Source organism: Mesoplodon densirostris, chromosome 4, assembly GCF_025265405.1.
Source record: "Mesoplodon densirostris isolate mMesDen1 chromosome 4, mMesDen1 primary haplotype, whole genome shotgun sequence".
Taxonomy (NCBI): domain Eukaryota; kingdom Metazoa; phylum Chordata; class Mammalia; order Artiodactyla; family Ziphiidae; genus Mesoplodon; species Mesoplodon densirostris.
Window position 1 is genome coordinate 148,678,995 of NC_082664.1, and position 19,164 is coordinate 148,698,158.

The following is a 19,164-nucleotide window of genomic DNA, read 5'->3' on the forward strand; positions in this document are numbered from 1 at the left end:
CACATGCCACAGAGCAACTAAGCCCGTGCGCCACAACTACTGAGCTTGTGCTCTAGAGCCCGCGAGCCACAACTACTGAAGCCCGTGCGCCTAGAGCCCATGCTCCACAACAAGAGAAGCCACTGCAATGAGAAGCCCGTGCACCACAAGGAAGAGTAGCCCCTGCTTGCCGCAACTAGAGAAAGCCTGCATGCAGCAACGCAGCCAAAAATAAATAAAATAAATAATTAAAAAAAAAAAAGAAAATGCTTTCTAAAAAAAAAAAGAGGGGCTTCCCTGGTGGCGCAGTGGTTGAGAGTCCGCCTGCCGATACAGGGGACATGGGTTCGTGCCCCAGTCCGGGAAGATCCCACATGCCGTGGAGCGGCTGGGCCCGTGAGCCATGGCCGCTGAGCCTGAGCGTCTGGAGCCTGTGCTCCACAATGGGAGAGGCCACAACAGTGAGAGGCCCGTGTACCGCAAAAAAAAAAAAGTATATATATATATATGGATTGGGTATATAGTGAAAATGGGATTTTGTATCAGTAGAGAAAGGATAGATTTCCCAGTAAGTGATGTTGGGGTAATTTAAAAAATAAATTCCACATGGATCATAGATTTAATTGCTTAAACAAAACAATAAAAGTACAAGAATAAAATACTGGTGAAAATTCATACAACCTTGGAATCAGAATTGCAAAGATCTTCAAAAGCATGACAGCAAAGGCAGCAACCATAAAGGAAAAGGTAGATTTGACTAAAAAAAATTTTTTTTAATCTAAGCCATATATTGAACTTTTAAAAAATAAATTTATTAATTTAATTTATTTATTTCTGGCTGTGTTGGGTCTTCGTTGCTGTGTGTGGGCTTTCTCTAGTTGAGGTGAGCAGGGGTTACTCTTCCTTGTGGTGTGTAGGCTTCTCATTGTGGTGGCTTCTCTTGTTGTGGAGCACGGGCTCTAGGTGTGCGGGCTTCAGTAGTTGTGGCACACAGGCTCAGTAGTTGTGGCACACAGGCTTAGCTGTTCCGCAGTATGTGTGATCTTCCCAGACCAGGGCTCGAACCTGTGTCCCCTGCATTGGCAAGTGGATTCTTAACCACTGCACTACAGGGAAGCCCCAAATACATGCAACTTTTAAAAAATAATATTTATAGGGAGAAAAAAAACTTCTTAGAAATCAATGAGAAACACAAACACCTTGTGAGAAAATTGGCCAGAGAAGACGAATAGGTAAATGACAAAAGAATAGTCTAATAAATATGTTGGCTAGGAGGGTCACACTATCATCAAAATATGCATATCAAAACTAGCCCCCCCAGTCCCCATGGGAACACCAGTGTGAAAGAGGGGAATCGGACATTCTCACACATTGCTGGTGGGAGCATAATTTGGTATCATCTTTCTGGAAGGCAATTAGAGGCAAGATATATTAAAAGTCCCCAACATGTGCATACCTTTTTGTTAGTCAGGATATGTTACACTGCAGTAACAAAATAACCCTGACATCCCAATAGTGTAACACTTAAAGTTTATTCTTTCTTCACAGTACACGTCCACACAGGTGGGGAGGGGGGTGTCATGATGGGAGAAGGGGAGCTCTCCACACAGTCACTCAGGGACCCAGGCTGACAAAGGCTCCAGCTGACATAGGCTCCAGCCCTGGGACATCACCACCTGTGGGGCAAGGCAACAGAAAGACTGGAGACCTGCACGGGGGCATCTCACAGTCTCAGCCTGGACGTTGCACATGTCACTTCTGCTCACACTTTATTGGCCAGCATTAGCACCAGGACCCTGAGTGACTATAGGGGATGGTAAGTGGCATCTCCTGTGTGCCCAGGAGGGAGAGGAGGAGACGGAGCAGTGCTTGTAGCACCCATTACACTTTTGAGCCAGCAAGTCCAATTTTAGAAAGTTATCCTAAGTAAATATTCTAAAAAGTTCATGAAGGTGTTAGAAGAAAGGATTTCCATCATATCCTTGAGTACAACAGTATAAAACTGGAAACAAGTACCCAAGGTACAACTTACACAGATGTTAAAAATGATGCTGTTACATATTTCTGACATAGAAATATATTCACTATAGTGTTAAAAGGGAAAAAAGCAAGTTATAAAACAGTATATGTATAATAATGTATAATATGATTGTATCTCATGAAAAAAGTAATAAAACAGCTATAGATGCATAGAAAAGAAGTCTGAAAAGATATATACCAAAATGTTAACAGTGGTTATAATCAGATGGTGTAATAACAGGTGATTTTTTTCATTTCTTCTTAGAAAAGTATATATTATTTATGTACCAAAAAGGCATTTGAAAAGGGAAAAGAAAAAAACAACAGTATTCTTGGGAGAGTCCACTTATCCACCTCATGCTATTCGTTAAATTCTTACATTTGATGCAAGAAATGCCTAATTGTCTGTCACACCATAAGACATTGCTACAACAATTTATTTAAAGTCAGGATTTTATATTAAAAGTGGTCCATAGGGTAAGAACAGTGACACATTCCCCACAGCTGCATATCATCGGACCTGTCAGTCATCCGCCAAAATGTCCCACAGTCTGGACTCCACCGTGGTTTCTCTGGGCTCCTGGCAGGTGCACCGGGGGTCTGTGTGGCCTGGGGGGGGCACTCTTCACAAGGCTCTGCATTCGTCAAAGAGAGTAGGGCACTGTACAATTCCGCTCAAAACAAAAGACCCACAAGCTCTTCTTCTCAAAGATGGATTCCAGAACATACAACATCACCGCCAGGATTATTAAAGACTCCTCTTAGCTATACATATATTTTTTAATTGAAAACCCTTCCTTGTCGTTTCTCCTGCTTCCCCCTGCTGCTTCCTCCCCCAATACACACACACACACACACACACACACACATTCCAAAGTTCACTAGACCATATCATCTGGCTGCCAAATTCTTCCCATAATCACCTTCTTCCTGGCTGGTGTTTAAAGAGGAACTGGAAAAACCCATATTCTTGAGATAGGTGTATGAAAAAGACACGTAAAACAACACACATTTTTATACAGGATTCCCTCTCCATGCCGTCACCCCCACCATCCCAAGAATATATATTTATTTTGGGGAAACTATGTATGCAGAAACTGGAATTCTTTTAAACCATGCATGTCATTTAAGAATATGTATGGATGTTGATTTGCAGGCTTCTAGTTTAAATCGCCAGCGCTTCAAAATCCAGTGATCTTTCGAGTGAATAAAAGAACCCATAGCTTTTAGATGGACACATGGCACAAGAGCCACTTTCAGCGATGAGCTGAATGCAGCGGCTGGCTCTGTCTTAAAGGGCAACCTCTGTCAAGCACCTCTGCTAAGTCCCATCCCGGCTGCCTGCCTTCTAAGGGAGCACCTGGCCACACCTGACGTCCCTGGCACACCCTGTGGTTGGCTTTGGCTCTCACCCAAAGTTGCCCCCGATTTCTATAGAAAAGCAGTCTTGCCTATAGAAAAGGAGTCCTTTTACAACAGGCCGATCGTGACGCCTCTGAGTAGCACTGTATCCCACCCTTTATTTGATGTTTTATGTCAAATGTAGTAAATACTGGCCAGGCGTTAGCTAACCACCGTCCAGGCTGTGCCCGCGGGCCTCCCAAGTCTAGAGGTGTCCATGAGGAGACTGCAGGATGGAGACCAACTGCCCGCTGTGGACAGTCCTCCCAGGGGCCGGTCAGGCGCCACTCAACCTGCTCTAACCACTGGCTGGTCTACTCCCTCCCCAGTGCTGGCTCCTGTCTGGGAAGGGGCTGGGCAGTGATGGGCAATCCCCCCACACCCCACCTGCCCCACCATCACTCTGTTTACTGCTCTGCCATTTTGGGGCCTCCTGCTTGTTTTGAACAAACTGCTTTGCCTCCACGAAAGCCATCAACGAAGAACTCAAAATGTGTCTCATCGTTCTGGCCTCTCAAAGCACCAACATCATTTTAACCAACAATCTCTTGGAAAGATCCCTACAAAAGCAGAATCATTCAAAAGTGGAACTTATTGCTGTAATGAATGTAAATGTAATTCTGATTCGTTCACTTATAAGTTATCATTTGCTGTGGACATATGTGAAAACACTATAACTGCAACGTGCTCTTATCAGGACACGAGAGTGTTTTTTTCTTGGCACCCAAAGGTCACTAAAGGGAGAAGAGAGCATGACTCGTAGAAAGACACTGGACCAGGGTTCAGGAGACCCAGATGCAGCCCAGGCTGCTGCTCACTAGCTGGGTGACTCAGGGTGAGTCACCTGTCTCTGCTTCCTCTGCAAAATGGGGAAGGATCTCTGCCCCATTCTCTCACTCAGCTGAGGTCTAAAGTGACGGCATGCAGGGGAGTGTGGAAGGGAGGGAGCGTACAAGTTCTGGGTCTCATGTGGACGTTGGCTCTCTTTCAAGGCCTGACCACAGTGTCCCAGCCTGTCACTCAGGTGGTTTTCCATTCCCGAGGCACTAGGAAGACTTTATCTCCCCTTGCCGCTCTCAGCTGTATCATGCATCCAGTGGGTCTTTAGTTGGAATGAAAATTATTTTTAAGGATCATTATGGTTAAAGGATTCCAAATTTTCCATTGCTTTTTTTAGGCCCCAGGTTTCACAGATGCAAAGGAAAAAAAAAAAAAAAGCTAATTGAGGTTCAGGCAGCCAGTCTTGGAGATGTCCAATCAGGAGACATCACTTGGAAACAAAGACGCAGTCCTAGCTCTAAATCCTCCAGCAGCATGACAGGGCTGGGGTGTTTGTGAGGCAAGGGTTATGCCCTGCCTGCACTTGGCTTCAGATCACGACAACCAAAGGGCATCAGTGCTGAGACTGGAGCTGGACGTCCTAACAAATGAGGGCTTGGCTCAAGGGAAACTGGGATGAATTCAGCGGGTCATTCTCCTTATATCCCGAGGCTGTTAGACAGGGCTAGCCTTTCGACAGACTGTCTAGGTTGTCCCCAGGCCTTTTTTTTTTTTTTTTTTTCAAGAAAGTAAATGAAGAAACATTAAGACCTTTAGAGAAAAGCAGAAGGAACTGAAAGTCCAGGGCTTTTGTAAAGGTGTGCTTTCCCTGCTGAGCCCAACTTAGCTTCTCCTTTAGAGGAACCCCTGCTGCTCTTAGCTCCTGGGCTGCATGGTGTAAAGCTGGCTGGGGCCACATAGTGTGGGGCTCTCAGCTCCTCACCTACTGCCTACAAGGGCTCACCAAACTCTTCCACGGTCGGTGAGCAGGGGTCATGGGTCTCAACTGCACAGGGACACAGCAGCCCACTGTGGTAATGGCTCTACCGCTGCCACCGGTTTCTCCAGTCACTGCCCAGAATGTGCAAGTGGCTTTAGCAACTCTATCCTCCAATGAATACGTCATCTGAGCATGCTCCAGTCAGTCAAGACAGCTCCTTCTGGATGAATAAACTGCCTCATAGACAGGGGTAGTGGGCATCAGAAGACCCAAGCTGAGGTTTCAGAATCCCAGTGTCTGCTGCTCCTGGGCAGGTGGACTGGCCTAGCCTGAGAAGAATCCTCTTTAGCCCACTGCTGGGCCACAAGGCCAACTCACGGTCAGCCCAGCTCTCTGATCTCCAGGTCAGTAGAGCGGCTACCACTGTCCTGAGAGCCATCTGGAGCTCCAGGGAAAGGGCAGGGCCAGCAGCGCCCAGTCACAAGCCAGCAGGAGGGCTGACCACGCTTTCCATTTCCATCTGCCACCAGCCCAGTGAACTCCACCAGAGCCGGCCCACTCAGCCTGCGGGTCTCCCCTACATGTCCTGGTGCTTTCCCCATCCCCAATAAGACCTCCCTGCTCAGGGAGATGGTCTCAGCTACATGAAAGAGAGCAGCAGGACTTGTAAAGTCACCCTGGGGCCCGGGTCACATCCTTGTGTACCCTACCCACCTCCTCAGGCTATTTTATAGTTTATCTAAACAATTCAGCAGGGAGCAATTCTAATGTGTGAGAAAATCCTTCTAGAGGGGGAAGTTCTCTTAGTGGTTCTCAAAGTAGGTAAGGGGGCAGCAAAGCCTCCCCCTCCTTCAAAGGGATTTAGAAATGCCGATGGCCAGGGATTCAGACCATCTTGCCACGCATGGGGCAAATGAAATGGCCACTGGCCCCACTGAGAAACTCAGTAAGAGAGGAGAGGTCCATGGCTCTGGTCCCTTCCTTAGCAGGAACAGGGGGAGGCAGACCTGGGCAGAACTCCTCTAAGGCCAAGGCTCAGCCACTTTGAGCCCACTCTTTCCCTCATGGGCCTGTGTGATTTCTTTTTCAATTGTCTAAACCCAACAGAGGATCCCACCCTAGATCCCAAGCCCTGGGCAGCCCCTATACCAGGGACAGTCAGTGGTCCTAGAATCCCTAGGCCACAGGCCTCACCCCTGGAAAGGAAGGGTGGTCTCAGTGTCAGAGGCCCCCAGGGGCAGAGCATCATGGATGGGCTGCTGGGGGCGGGGGGGCCTCAGACCAGCTCCTGCTGCTTCCACCGCCACCCTCCCGGCCCCAGGGCCACCTGAGCCAACCCACGAGTCTGTCCACAAAGTCACATACATGCCTGATAATGACCCAGTGCACCAGGATGGTGGACTGTCCAACAGGGGCTTGATGGGGGATGTGATGAAAACACTAAATTCTGTTTATATGTTTAATTGAGCAAATATTTATTAAGCACCTACTCTGTGCCAGGCACTGTGCTAGGCACCCTTGCTGCGTGCTGTCCCCACAGCACAGTAACCTGCTCAGAAATTAAAACCAAGAAAAGGAACATTGTCGCAACCCTACAAACTGGGAAGTGGGCGGAGTGGATGCAGGCGATTCCCCTGCCAGAAAACGCCTCCACCAGAAGCGTGTTTTCTCTCTTGGGACAAGTCTCTACTAAGTGGTTGCTTTAAAGCACCTCTGTATATACTGAGAGGAAAGCTGCTATCACCACGCCCCACGCATTGGTGCCTGGTGGACATTCGAATACTCTGAACGCTACTCAAAAAAAAGGAGTTGGAAAGGGTATTCATACTTGAATTAGAAAATCTTTTTTTTCCAGTTCATATGGTTGCAACAGCCCTTAAGAAAGATATAAACATCCCTGCCCTGACTGCGTAAATGTTTAAGGTAGACCTAGTTCTGGATTCCTGAGTCAGAATCGTCCAGTTGTCCATGACCTCGCAAGGCCAGAGGAGCAAGGGGAGGTTTCTATTCTGGAGAGGAGAGAGTGGACGGCACCCCTGGTTTGGAAACATGACAAACCACGCCTGCATTTACAGAAGCCACGCGAACGGGAGGACGTCCTAGTGCTACTCCATGTCACACACACCCTGGGGACTCACGCGCAGCCCTAGTTGTCGGTGCCCAGCTTGGAGAGGCCCCGGCGGAAGTTGTGCAGGTCATCGATCTTCCCGTCCAGCACCTCCAAGAAGCTCTTCAGCTCCACCTTCAGGTGGCGCTGGCGGTACTTGCTCTCCTCGATGTCCGTCTTCAGGGAGCGCACTTTGTCTTCCAGGTTCTGATTGTCTTTCTCTGCCGCCTGAAGCAAAGAGAGAGAGAAAGGAGGGTCTGGGGACAGAGCGGGAGGAGCCCCGCTGAGACCTGCGACAGCCAGACTGTCCGTCCCCCTCGGGCGGGCCTGCCTTCCTGGAGGTGTTAAGTGTCCTGCCCCCACCCCCCTAGCATCAGGTGTGTGCCCCTCCTTTCTGCTGTTCTCTGGCAGAGGTGCCAACGGCCAGCATCTCGCCTTAAAATGATGCCCCCACAGAGAACACAGAACTCAGCCTCCTGCCCAAGGGAGCCTGGTGCTAAGTGATCTTTTCACAAAGTGCCCAGCAGAGGAAGCCTGAAATCCCAGCACATGGAGTTTTTAGCCCCAAGCCCAGGGTGGTCAGCAGAGGCCCCCTTCGGGTTCCATTCTGGGAGAGAGTGAGAAATAGCACAAATGGAAGAGTGACTTGTTTCTCCCAGTTCCGCTGAGAAGGCGAGGCCTCCTCGGCCCCAGGCCAGCCTCTGGCCGTCATCGAGGGAGGACTGGCCGTGCCAGACACAGGGACAGTGGGTCTGTGCTCTGTCCATCCCGTGGTGTTGCCATGGAGACGCTGAAGCTCCCAATGGCGGGACCGCTGTGAGTCCAAATAAGAGCTTTCATCTTACAGGCATGAGAATTTTTGAATGGGTGTACAAGAACCAGTTACTAATACCAAGGTTGTGTATCTGAACAAAGTGCTCTCGAAGTGAGGAGAACCTCGGAGGTGAAGGAGGACCTGAAAATGCTCCTTCAGAAATGGAGCAGGTGGATCAGAAATCTGAAGCCAGCAGGGTGGGGGGGCGGGGGGAGCCTGTCCAAGGTCATGTTCAAGGTCACTGGCTGGGGAGGTACAATAGACCCTGGGTCTTAGGCTCTCAGCCCTCCTTTCCATCCCCTGCTCCGCACCCTTCTGTGGTTCTGTAGGGACTTCTGTGGGCAGGAAACAGTCACCTACACTATGGTTATGCACAGGACACCTTCATATAAGTGGAAAAAACAGAAGACAAACACTGCTGAGTCTGCACCCGGGAGCAAAGCTGGCATCTGGCATGTAGTTACGCTGGCTTTTTAGGAATACAAAGTCTCTCTTCTTTACCAAGCCAGGCGTGAAAGGGAGAGGCCTCGGAGAAACGGGTAACACAGTGGATGCCTTCTCATCTGAGTCCAGGTGGACGTGCTCCCCGTCCTTACCTCTAACTTCTCAGAGACGTATTCACACTCTGACATGAGCTGAGGTATGATTTCACTTTGTTTTCGGAGGTCTATCAACTCCTACAGGAGACAGAAATTGGAAAAAGAATGTGAAAGCAAGTCAGATAAAATGTATCCTTGAAAATCCCCAACTCGTGCATACAATAATCAAGCAGTTTTTGGAACCTGTGTCGTCTGCGTAAATAATAAAGGCGATGATGTTATACTTAACACACATGAGGTAATTCTAAAGGCTGAGTATGTTCCATGAATTAATGCATGAAGGCTGAACACCACCATGAAAAGAGAAGTATGATTCCTGTTTTGTAGATGGGGAAACCGAGGCTGAGAGAGGATTGGTAACTTGCCCATGGTCTCCACCCTCTGTATACAGTAAGTCCCCTACATATGAACATTCAAGTTGCGAACTTTCAAAGATGCAAATGGGGGTTCACATGTCCAATCATGTAAGTCAGTGTCTGGCGTACACTGTCACGTGCGTGCATCCTCTACAAGTGGTTGTGTGTTTGTGTACTTTACTGTACAGTACTGTATAGAGTACAGTACTACAGTATCTTTATTTCATGCCCAGGATGTCTGGAAGCAAGCGTAAAAGCAGCAGTGATGTAGCTGGTACTACTGTACTTTTCAAAGTACTGTACTGCAAGGTTAAAAATGTTTTCTTTGGTTTTGGGGTCTGTTTTTACGTATTATTTGTGTGAAAAGTATGATAAACCTATTACAGTACAGTAGGATACAGCCAATTGTGTTAGTTGCATACCTAGGCTAACTTTGTTGGACTTACGAACAAATTGGACTTACAAGTGCACTCTTGGAATGGAACTCGTTCGTGGGTAGGGGACTTGCTGTACTTAGCTGTCCTGTCCCCCAGAAAATAAATGACTGTGTGACAGGGGGTTCTCGCTGCATTAATTTGACAGCAGAACACAACTTCTGATAAAAGACCACCTATGAAAGTTTCCGGTGCTTTTGTGAATGTTGAGCTCCCTCTTGCATCTGAGTGACTGACTATAGAATAAGTACAACAAGGAGGCTGCAGAGGGTAATGGTCAGGCCTTTGCTCTGGACTATCTGTGCCTTGGTGTAGCTTTTGGCTCTGTCTCTGTGCTGAGGTCCGGGCAGCTGCCAGGGCCGGTCACATGCCCCACAGCTGCCTGCCGTGTCCCTGGGTGGAGATCACCCGCCAAGGCCTAGGGGACGCCGAGCAGCACCGCTCAGAGCCCCACTACCCACCGTCTCCTTTTCTCGGAGTTCCAACTCCAGCTCCTCAATTCTTCTCTTCAACTGGGTATTCTTCTCCTTCTCTCTGTTTATCTCGCTGCACTGCTCTTCCAGCTCGTCAATCTTTAATTAATATCACATGTTAAAGCAGGGATGCCAGTTTACTTTAGTCATTAAACAAAAGATCACCACAGCTCTTTTAAAGTAAACCATAAATTAACCCACTTATAAAATTTTCCTTGTGGCTACAAACAAACTCCATGGGGCTCCCCCTGGGGTGTTTGCTCCTGCTGGCACAGGATGCCCCCATTTAATACCAACAAAGCCACAGAAGTCACAAAACCTGGCTTCAGTATGCTCTGGGACTCTGGTTTTCTCTCACAGTCACAGGACGGTAGCTTTAGGTTTGCTTTAAGGATCTGTCACAAGTCGGGGCCAGACGTCCCATGAATCTATCTGCTGCTTCGCAGAATGATTGTCACATCATTTTAATCATGCCCTGAATGATTCTGTTGCATTTCAAGGGGTTAAGCGAGCAGGGTAGAGAACCGAGCAACTCTGTGGGACAGTGGCTACCAACTGGGACTCGATGACATTTCAAACATTTTAAATCAAGATGACCTTTCCCCACTGATGCACGCAGAAGGGGCCTGGCCCGTGGGCCTCTTCCTGGAGAGATGACAGGTGCAGGCTGAGGTACATCCCCAGAGTGCATCTTTCTCTCCTTCCCAAGCCTGACACCTCTGACTCCGGGCATTTCCCAGGGGCCAAAGCATGGGTGCAGAGTGGATGGCAGGGGTGTAACCAGCAAGTAACACAAGAGCACCATGTTGATGGGCTTCCCCACAAGCAGGCAGCGGCAGTCCTCAGGGTGCAGGGCACTAAGTGGTCAACATGAGGACAATTCTCAGAGATGACCTGCACCAGCCCTCAGGATCTGAACCTCCAGCCACAGGAGCTGCCGGAGATCCCACCAACGTCCACATCCCGCCCTGGGAATCAAATTCCCAGTGCTTCCCACCCAGGGAAGCTGACGCTCCGCGCGGGGAGTAGGTTCCACTGCACGCACTTCCTCCACTCCCCGCCCCCCGCACGGCTCTTTGGTTCTTACACTCAGACGCGAAGCAAGAAACTCAGCTCTTCGCTTGGAAAAAGAAAGGGCGATCAATCCCTCTGGCAGGCAGATCAGCCCAGCCTCAGAAGGGAAGGTGGAGAGTCAGCACTTGGCCCGCGCCCCTCACCATCGGCACTTCATGAAAAAACGACACGAGGCAGTTTCACGTGCCACCTGCTCCGAAGTAAGACGTGAAATAGGGGAGTGGTTTCCAGGGGCTCCACTCAGAACGGGTGGGTGGGTTATAAACGGGGGCAAGGGGAGCCAGTACAAATCTCAATGCGACCCGTACCCTGAAATCCTGCATTTACGGATCAGACTGTGGATAAAAGTGCTGACCAGCAAAACAGCACAGCAACCCAGGACCTCACCTGGGAACCCTAAAACGACCGCATCAACTCAGCCCAACTCCAGAGCATGAGCGACTATTACAGGGAAGGGCGTGGGTGAATTCTGAAAAAAATCGAAAAGCTCCGATGTCAGGGTAGGAGGGTAGAGGGCACACGAGTGCCGTCCGCATCCGCCCACCTCACACGTCAAGGGCCGTATTCCTTTCCTTGCTGCCTATCTCACATTTTTAGAAAGAGCGGTTTGCAGGGAAGCAGGGTTTCTGAGCAATCACGCCTCACCATCTCCTGAATCTATTTTCTTCACTCACCCTCTGGATCCCTTTTCTCTACCGAATATCACGGAACCACAGAAAATGCCAGAGGGAGGCCACCCACGAAAGGCCAACCCACAGCTCGCATCAGAGGGTGATCTTTGTGAGAGACAAAGCTGCAATCTCCCATTGATTTCTCTTCTCCTTTGCGATTGCAATTTTAAAACTCGGTTCAGGAAAGGTAATCAGTCAGTTCTGTACGTAGTAGCATTCCCACTAAGGCAGGCAGGGAGGCGGAGGGGAGGACAAAGGGAGAAGCAGCGGGTCTTCCTCCTGCCCCTGGGACATGGGACTGAGGGCCAAGTGGGAGGCAGTGGGGAGAGGAAGGTCACGGCCGCCCCGGCCCTCCCCACCTTGTTCCGGAGCCGGTCATTCTCGTCACGACAGAGGGAGAACTGCCTCCTCCACTGATCCACGCTGGCCGCCGAGTCCTGCAGTGCCGTGGTCAGCCGGGCGTTGCTCTCCCGCAGGGTCTGCAGCTCGATCTCCCATTTCTTCACGTTGGCGGCGCTGCAGGGCGGGGGCCAGGCGGTGACCGCGAGGGTGGGCGCCGTCCACCCAGCTGTCCTGGGGAGGGGGCACCCGGCCACCCCCTCAGCCCATGCCTCGGGGCCACACCCTCTCCCGCCGGTGGCCTGGCGGCAAGAACCACGTGCTGAGCGGGTCTGGCACCTCCCTTTAGTGGGAACATGCTGCCTTGATGGGTGATTTTCTCAAGGCATCACTTTAGAAGAGAACAGAATTCTCAGAGAAGAGATGAAACTTAGAATGAACTCAGCCATAAAAAAGAATGAAATCATGCCATTTGCAGCAACATGGATGCAACGAGAGATTATCATACTAAGTGAAGTAAATCAGAGACAAATGCCATATGATATCACTCTTATGTGGAGTCTAAAATATGACACAAATGAACTTATCTATGAAGCAGAAACAGGCTCACAAACATAAGAGAACCGGCTTGTGGCTGCCAAGGGGAAAGGGGCTGAGGAAGAGATGGATTGGGAGTTTGGGGTTAGTAGATGCAACCTATTATATACAGAATGGATAAACAACAAGGTCCTACTGTATAGCACATGGAACTATATTCAACGTCCTGGGATAAACCATAATGGAAAAGAATATAAAAAAGAATTATATGTATATATGTATAACTGAGTCACTTTGCTGTACAGCAGAAATTAACGCAACACTGTGAATCAACTCTACTTCAATTAAAAAAAAAAAGAAACTAAGAATGAAGCCACAGACTGTGGTAGAGACCCCTCCCCCGTCTGCTCCCTACTGACCCCTGGCCACAGGACTGTTCTCTCCTGCCCCATGTCCGTTCCTTCCTGAAATGAGCCTCAGGGATGTAGGTTCTGAAGTGCTGGGGTGGACCCCGGGCCCTCTGACACTCTCATGAAAGCTGCGGACCCTTTCAACAAGCTCCTGACACCCCCTCTCTGGAGCCCAACAACCCCAGGTTTAAACAAACAGCCTGGGTCCAGATTTGAGAGCTGAGGGCTTGAGGACATAGGAGACAGGGGCTGGGAGTCCCCTGAGGGCAGAACTGGGGTTCCAACCGCAGCATGTGTGAGGGAGCCCTGGCCGACCCTAGGTCACCTCAGGTCCGAGGGACGCCTCCACGTTATCACCAAACCACATGATAATCCTCTGTGATCAGTGAAGTTTGAAAAAACAAACTGGAATCAGGTTGCCCTCAGTTGCCGCTCCCATTCAACGCTTCTTTTGTTTCCTTGTTTTAGAGACCAGTGTTCACTGCAGCACTATTTACAATAGCCAGGACATGGAAGCAACCTACATGTCCGTCAACAGAGGAATGGATAAAGAAGATGTGGTACATACAGACAATGGAATATTAGCCATTAAAAGGAACAAAACTGGATCATTTGTAGAGACGAGGATGGACCTTGAGACTGTCATACAGAGTGAAATAAGTCAGGACGAGAAAAACAAATATCACATAATATCGCTTATATGTGGAATCTAGAAAAATGGTAGAGATGAACTTATTTGCAAAGCAGAAATAGAGACACAGACGTAGAGAACAAAGGTATGGTTATCAGGGGGTGAGGGTAGCCGGGTGGGATGAATTGGGAGATTGGGACTGTCACATATACACTACTATGTATAAAATAGATAACTAATAAAAACCTGCTGTATAGCACAGGGAACACTACTTAATGCTGTATGGTGACCTAAATGGGAAGGAAACCTAAAAAAGAGGAGATATATGTATAGTTGATTCACTGTGCTATACAGCAGAAACTAACACAACATTGTAAAGCAACTAAACTCCAATAAAAATTAATTAACAAAAAAAAAACCACCTCAGACTTAGCCACTCTGAAAAAAAAAAAAAAAAGAAAGTTTTTGGCTTCTAATCAATACTGCCTGGCTGAGGAGAGTTCTGTCTCTAAAGGCTTTTTTTTTTTTTAATTTTTAAAAAAGTAAATACAACTGTATTTTAATAATCTGCATTATCTTTCATCCACCTCAAGGTCCTAGAACTGTGATTGGAAAATATATACTTTTGGTTTCAAACACCACAGACTGAAAACATAGCAAAATATTATTATATGATTAATTTCAGAGTTAATGATTGAGCTGATTTTGGGAAATGGCTTCACACCCATTCCTGTAATTCACTCGTCCATTCAACTGGGATTTAAAGACATTTATTTTTAGGGGTGGAATGTTTTCATCCAGGCAGCCCACTGTGACTCAACCAAAAAGAGGCTGGTCACAGTTTTGTCCTTTGAAGTATCTGACAAAACCCAGGGTCCAAAGAAGGTGGCTGAATCTAAGGGTCCTATGTTCTTTCTGGAATTCCTAGGTCAGATCACAGGAATTAAGCTCCACGCACTGGTCAGGCTGGCTGGGTTGCAGAGGTGGGTGCCTCTGGGAAGAGTTACCAGCCATGTGACTTTGGGCAAGGACTCACTGTACCACCTGGGACTCAGTTTCCTTACCTGTAAAATGGGGGAATTAATATGATAGAGTTCTTAAATGGGGCAGGTCTGAGGAAAGCAGCTTCTCAGCCACAGAGAGGCTGGGGGAAGCCAGCCAAGTCCCCTGCCAGGTGAGCAGAATGACCCCCAAAGACAGCAGTTCTGAAGGTGCTCATGGGGCCAGCCTTACACTGTAAGGCCCAGCATAGCCTTTGGGAAACAGGCCACATTCTCAAGATATGAAAACACAAGCACAGCTAGTATAGTCATTAAAAGTTAAAATCTTGTTGATATTGTCATGGGGGTTGCATTAAATTTGTAGATCAATTTAAGGGAAATTGATACTTTTTTAAATATTGAGGCTTCCTACCACTTCCCAATAGACTTTTTCTATTTGTTGAATTATTCACGTATGGCCCTCAAAATCATTTGAGTTTTCTTCACAAAGATCCTGTACATTTCTTAAGTTTATTTCCATGTATTTTATGGTTCTAGTTCATATTGTAAAGGAAATCTCTTCTTCAAATATATAGTCTATGTGATGTTTGTATATAGAAAAGCTACTGATTTTTGTGAGATTTTATTTTATTTTCAAGATACTTTCTTAGGTTTTAATATGTTTTTCAGTGTTATCATATATGAATAAATGATAAATTTGGCTTCTCAAAAACCAAAACAGGGACTTCCCTGGTTGTCCAGTGGTTAGGACTCCATACTCCCAATGCAGGGGGGCAGGGGTTTGACCCCTGGTTGGAGAACTAAGATCCCGCATGCCACATGGCACGGGCCACCCCCCCCCCCCCAAAAATGAAACGTAAGCACTGGGACAGGGACTTCCCTGGAAGTCCAGTGGTTAGGACTCCACGCTTCCACTGCAGGGGACCCGGGTTCCATCCTTGGCTGGGGAATTAAGATCTCACAAGTCTTGCAGCACAGCAAAAAAAAAAAAAAAAAAGAGCACAGGGACACCTCTCTCTTTCTTACACACACACATAGATGCTGATGTGCACAGAGAACAGCCATGAAGGCAGCTGGTCTTCCTTTGGCCAGGAGACAAGACCGGACGCTCTGAGCAGGACCCAGTCTCCTTTCCCAACTTCCTGAAGCCCTGCCCAGTGGGAAAGGCTGCAGGGAAGTGCTGACCTGGGAGACAACAGCACCTGGATTTGAACACGCTCACCTCTGTGTCAGAGCGATCTTCAGCTTGTCGTTCTCAGACCTGAGGTGTGTGCTGGCAGGACCCGCACAAGACGCCTTTTCATCGTCTGTTCCGTTGATGCTGGATGCCTGAGTGGAAGATGGGGTTTCACATCCAGATTCCTGGCCAGAGTGAATCACCTGCACACCTTATCGCTTGTCCTCACAGTGGAAGCAAATCAGGCATGATGAGGAACTGTGTGGTTATGAGTGTGGGAGAACCAACGCATCCAACCAGAATGCAGCAAAGACTGACAAGTCCACAGACTAGTAACAAGACTATCCGTGGAGACTCCACTTGAAGTCCAGACAGTCTGTGCATTTTACCCACAAGACAGCATACAGGGCCGTTATGCAGAACCTTTTCACTCAAACTTTACAGGTAAACCTAACAAGCCCGGATACCTGATCTCCTTAAATAACACAGGACAGAAGCCACAGATTAAAAGAGGGGGACAGTTTTAAGGACTTCCCTGGCAGTCCAGTGGTTAAGACACCGTGCTTCCAATGCAGGGGGCGCGGGTTCAATCCCTTCTTGGGGAACTAAGATTCCACATGCTGCAGGGCATGGCCAAAAGAAAAAAAAAAAGAAAAAGAAAGGGGGGAGGAGGGTTTTATAATAAGAAACAGTGAAGGAGTTAAGAGAAAAAGTATAAGAAGCTGAGATGACTTAAAAATCCCAGGGCTACAGAGAGATGAACACACTCATTTGAAAAAAAAAAACCAGGAGTCAGATATGGGTGTCTGCAACTATTTAGCAATGTTATGAATATTCTGAAATGTTTTCTGTAATAAGCCATACTACATGGAGGTGAAACCTCATCTGGTCTTGGAGATCTTAGAACGATTTTATTTCGCCTCCAAGAAGAATAAAGACGAAGGGAATGACATATGACTAAATTTCTACATCGCAAAAAAGTGCCAAAAACTATATCAGAATGTAAGCAACAATGTGGGGGAAATATTTGCAATGCATACTAAAAACAAAAATGCTAATACCTTTCCTATACTAAAAAACTCTTAAGAGTCCTCAACTTTTAGAGTGACGCTCTGAAATATTTATGGATGAAATGATGTCTGGGAGTGGCTTTAAAATAAAGACGGAGGGAGAGAGGGGTGTAGATCAAACCATTGGTCATAGAGTCCTAATTGTTAAAGCTGACCTATGGGTCCATGGGGGTTCATTTACCCAGTTCTGCCTAGTTTTGTATATATTCAGAACTAGCCATGTTAAAAATAAAGTTCTTGGAAATGAACACAAAAAAGCAGAAAGGATATGCAATTGACATTTACAGAAGAAGAAATACATAGAATTAATAAACAAAAAAATTTAATCTCACTAGTGAAGAAATACAAAATGAAAAAAGCCAATAAAACACATTTTTCTTCTGTCAAATCAACAAAGCTTTGTTGGGGAGGGAAAAATGCTCTCATTCACTGCTGGTGGGAGTCACAATTGTACATTTCTGTAGGGATGTTTTTGCAGTGTGTGTCAAAAGCTCTCAAAACATCCTACCCCTTGCTGGGAAAACTGGACAGCCACATGTAAAAGAATGAAATTAGAACACTCCCTAACACCATACACAAAAATAAACTCAAAATGGATAAAAGACCTAACTGTAAGACCAGACACTATATAACTCTTAGAGGAAAACATAGGAAGAACACTCTGTGACATAAATCACAGCAAGATCTTTTTTGATCCACCTCCTAGAATAATGGAAATAAAAACAAAAATAAACAAATCGGACCTAATGAAACTTAAAAGCTTTTGCAAAGCAAAGGAAACTACAAAACAAGACAAAAAGACAACCCTCAAAATGGAAGAAAATATTTGCAAACGAATCAATGGACAAAGGATTAATCTCCAAAATATATAAACAGCTCATGCAGCTCAATATCAGAAACAAACAAACAACCCAATCAAACAATGGGCAGAAGACCTAAATAGACATTTCTCCAAAGAAGACATACAGATGGCCAAGAAGCACATGAAAAGCTGCTCAACATCTCTAATCATTAGAGAAATGCAAATCAAAACAACAATGAGGTATCACCTCACACCAGTTAGAATGGGCATCATCAGAAAAGCTACAAACAACAAATGCCGGGGAGGGTGTGGAGAAAATGGAACCCTCTTGCACTGTTGGTGGGAATGTAAATTGATACAACCACTATGGAGAACAGTATGGAGGTTCCTTAAAAAACTAAAAATAGAACTACCATACGACCCAGCAATCCCACTACTGGGCATATACCCAGAGAAAACCATAATTCAAAAAGACACATGCACCCCAATGTTCACTATTTACAGTAGCCAGGTCATGGAAGCAACCTAAATGCCCATCGACAGACGAATGGATAAAGAAGATGTGGTACATATATACAATGGAATATTACTCAGCCATAAAAAGGAACGCAATTGGGTCATTTGTAGAGACGTGGATGGATCTAGAGACTGTCATACAGAGTGAAGTAAGTCAGAAAGAGAAAAACAAATATCGTATATTAACGCATATATGTGGAACCTAGAAAAATGGTACAGATGAACCAGTTTGCAGGGCAGAAATAGAGACACAGATGTGGAGAACAAACGTATGGACACCAAGGGGGGAAAGTGGCAGGGGTGGTGGTGGTGGGATGAACTGGGAGATTGGGATTGACATGTATACACTTATATGTATAGAATGGATAACTAATAAGAACCTGCTGTATAAAAAATAAATAAAATAAAATCCCCCCAAAAAACTTGTTGACCAGAAAAAAAAAAAAAGTCCTACCCTTAACCCAATACTTCAAGAATTTATCCTGCAGAAACCATCAAGTGCACAAAAGGTGTGCAAGAATGCTTAGCATGGTGTTATTTATATTAATGAAAAATTAGAAACAACACAGATGTCCCAAATTATAGGAGGTTAATGGAATAAGTTGTGATACAAACAAACACTGGAATACTATCTAGCCATTAAAATAGTTTTGAAAAGGGATATTTGAAAACACAAGGAAAGGATCATAACAAATAAGTTTTTTTAAAAAAGATTACAAAGAATAACACAAAAATATACTGGAAAGCTATATTAGGAAGAAACACACAAAAACATTAACAAAATATCTTTGGTAACTCTTATTGTATAATAATCTTAGCATTCCAAAAAAAAAAAAAAAGACACAGAGAAAGTCCTTAGACTATGGACCATTTCAAGTGCCCAATTTTACAGATCCTCAGCGATTACTCAGTACAATAATTAGTATACTAAATTAACAGTATCATTTAGATGTTATTAAAGATTATTTACAAAGATTCAGGAAAGTTCCTGTCCA

General features: G+C 46.4%; 1 protein-coding gene across 1 annotated transcript in view; it reads right to left on the reverse strand.

Annotated features, from left to right (window-relative positions):
* Positions 1–2,339: 2,339 nt before the first annotated feature.
* HOMER2 (homer scaffold protein 2) overlaps positions 2,340–19,164 on the reverse strand; it is a 99,589-nt gene continuing 82,764 nt past the window's right edge. The window contains exons 5-10 of the mRNA XM_060095349.1: positions 15,827–15,933; positions 12,046–12,202; positions 9,930–10,040; positions 8,676–8,756; positions 7,297–7,493; positions 2,340–2,633 (exon numbers count right to left, since the gene is read on the reverse strand). Coding sequence (XP_059951332.1) covers positions 7,305–7,493; positions 8,676–8,756; positions 9,930–10,040; positions 12,046–12,202; positions 15,827–15,933 — 645 coding nt within the window. The 3' untranslated portion in view covers positions 2,340–2,633; positions 7,297–7,304. The remainder of the gene's footprint in view (positions 2,634–7,296; positions 7,494–8,675; positions 8,757–9,929; positions 10,041–12,045; positions 12,203–15,826; positions 15,934–19,164) is intronic.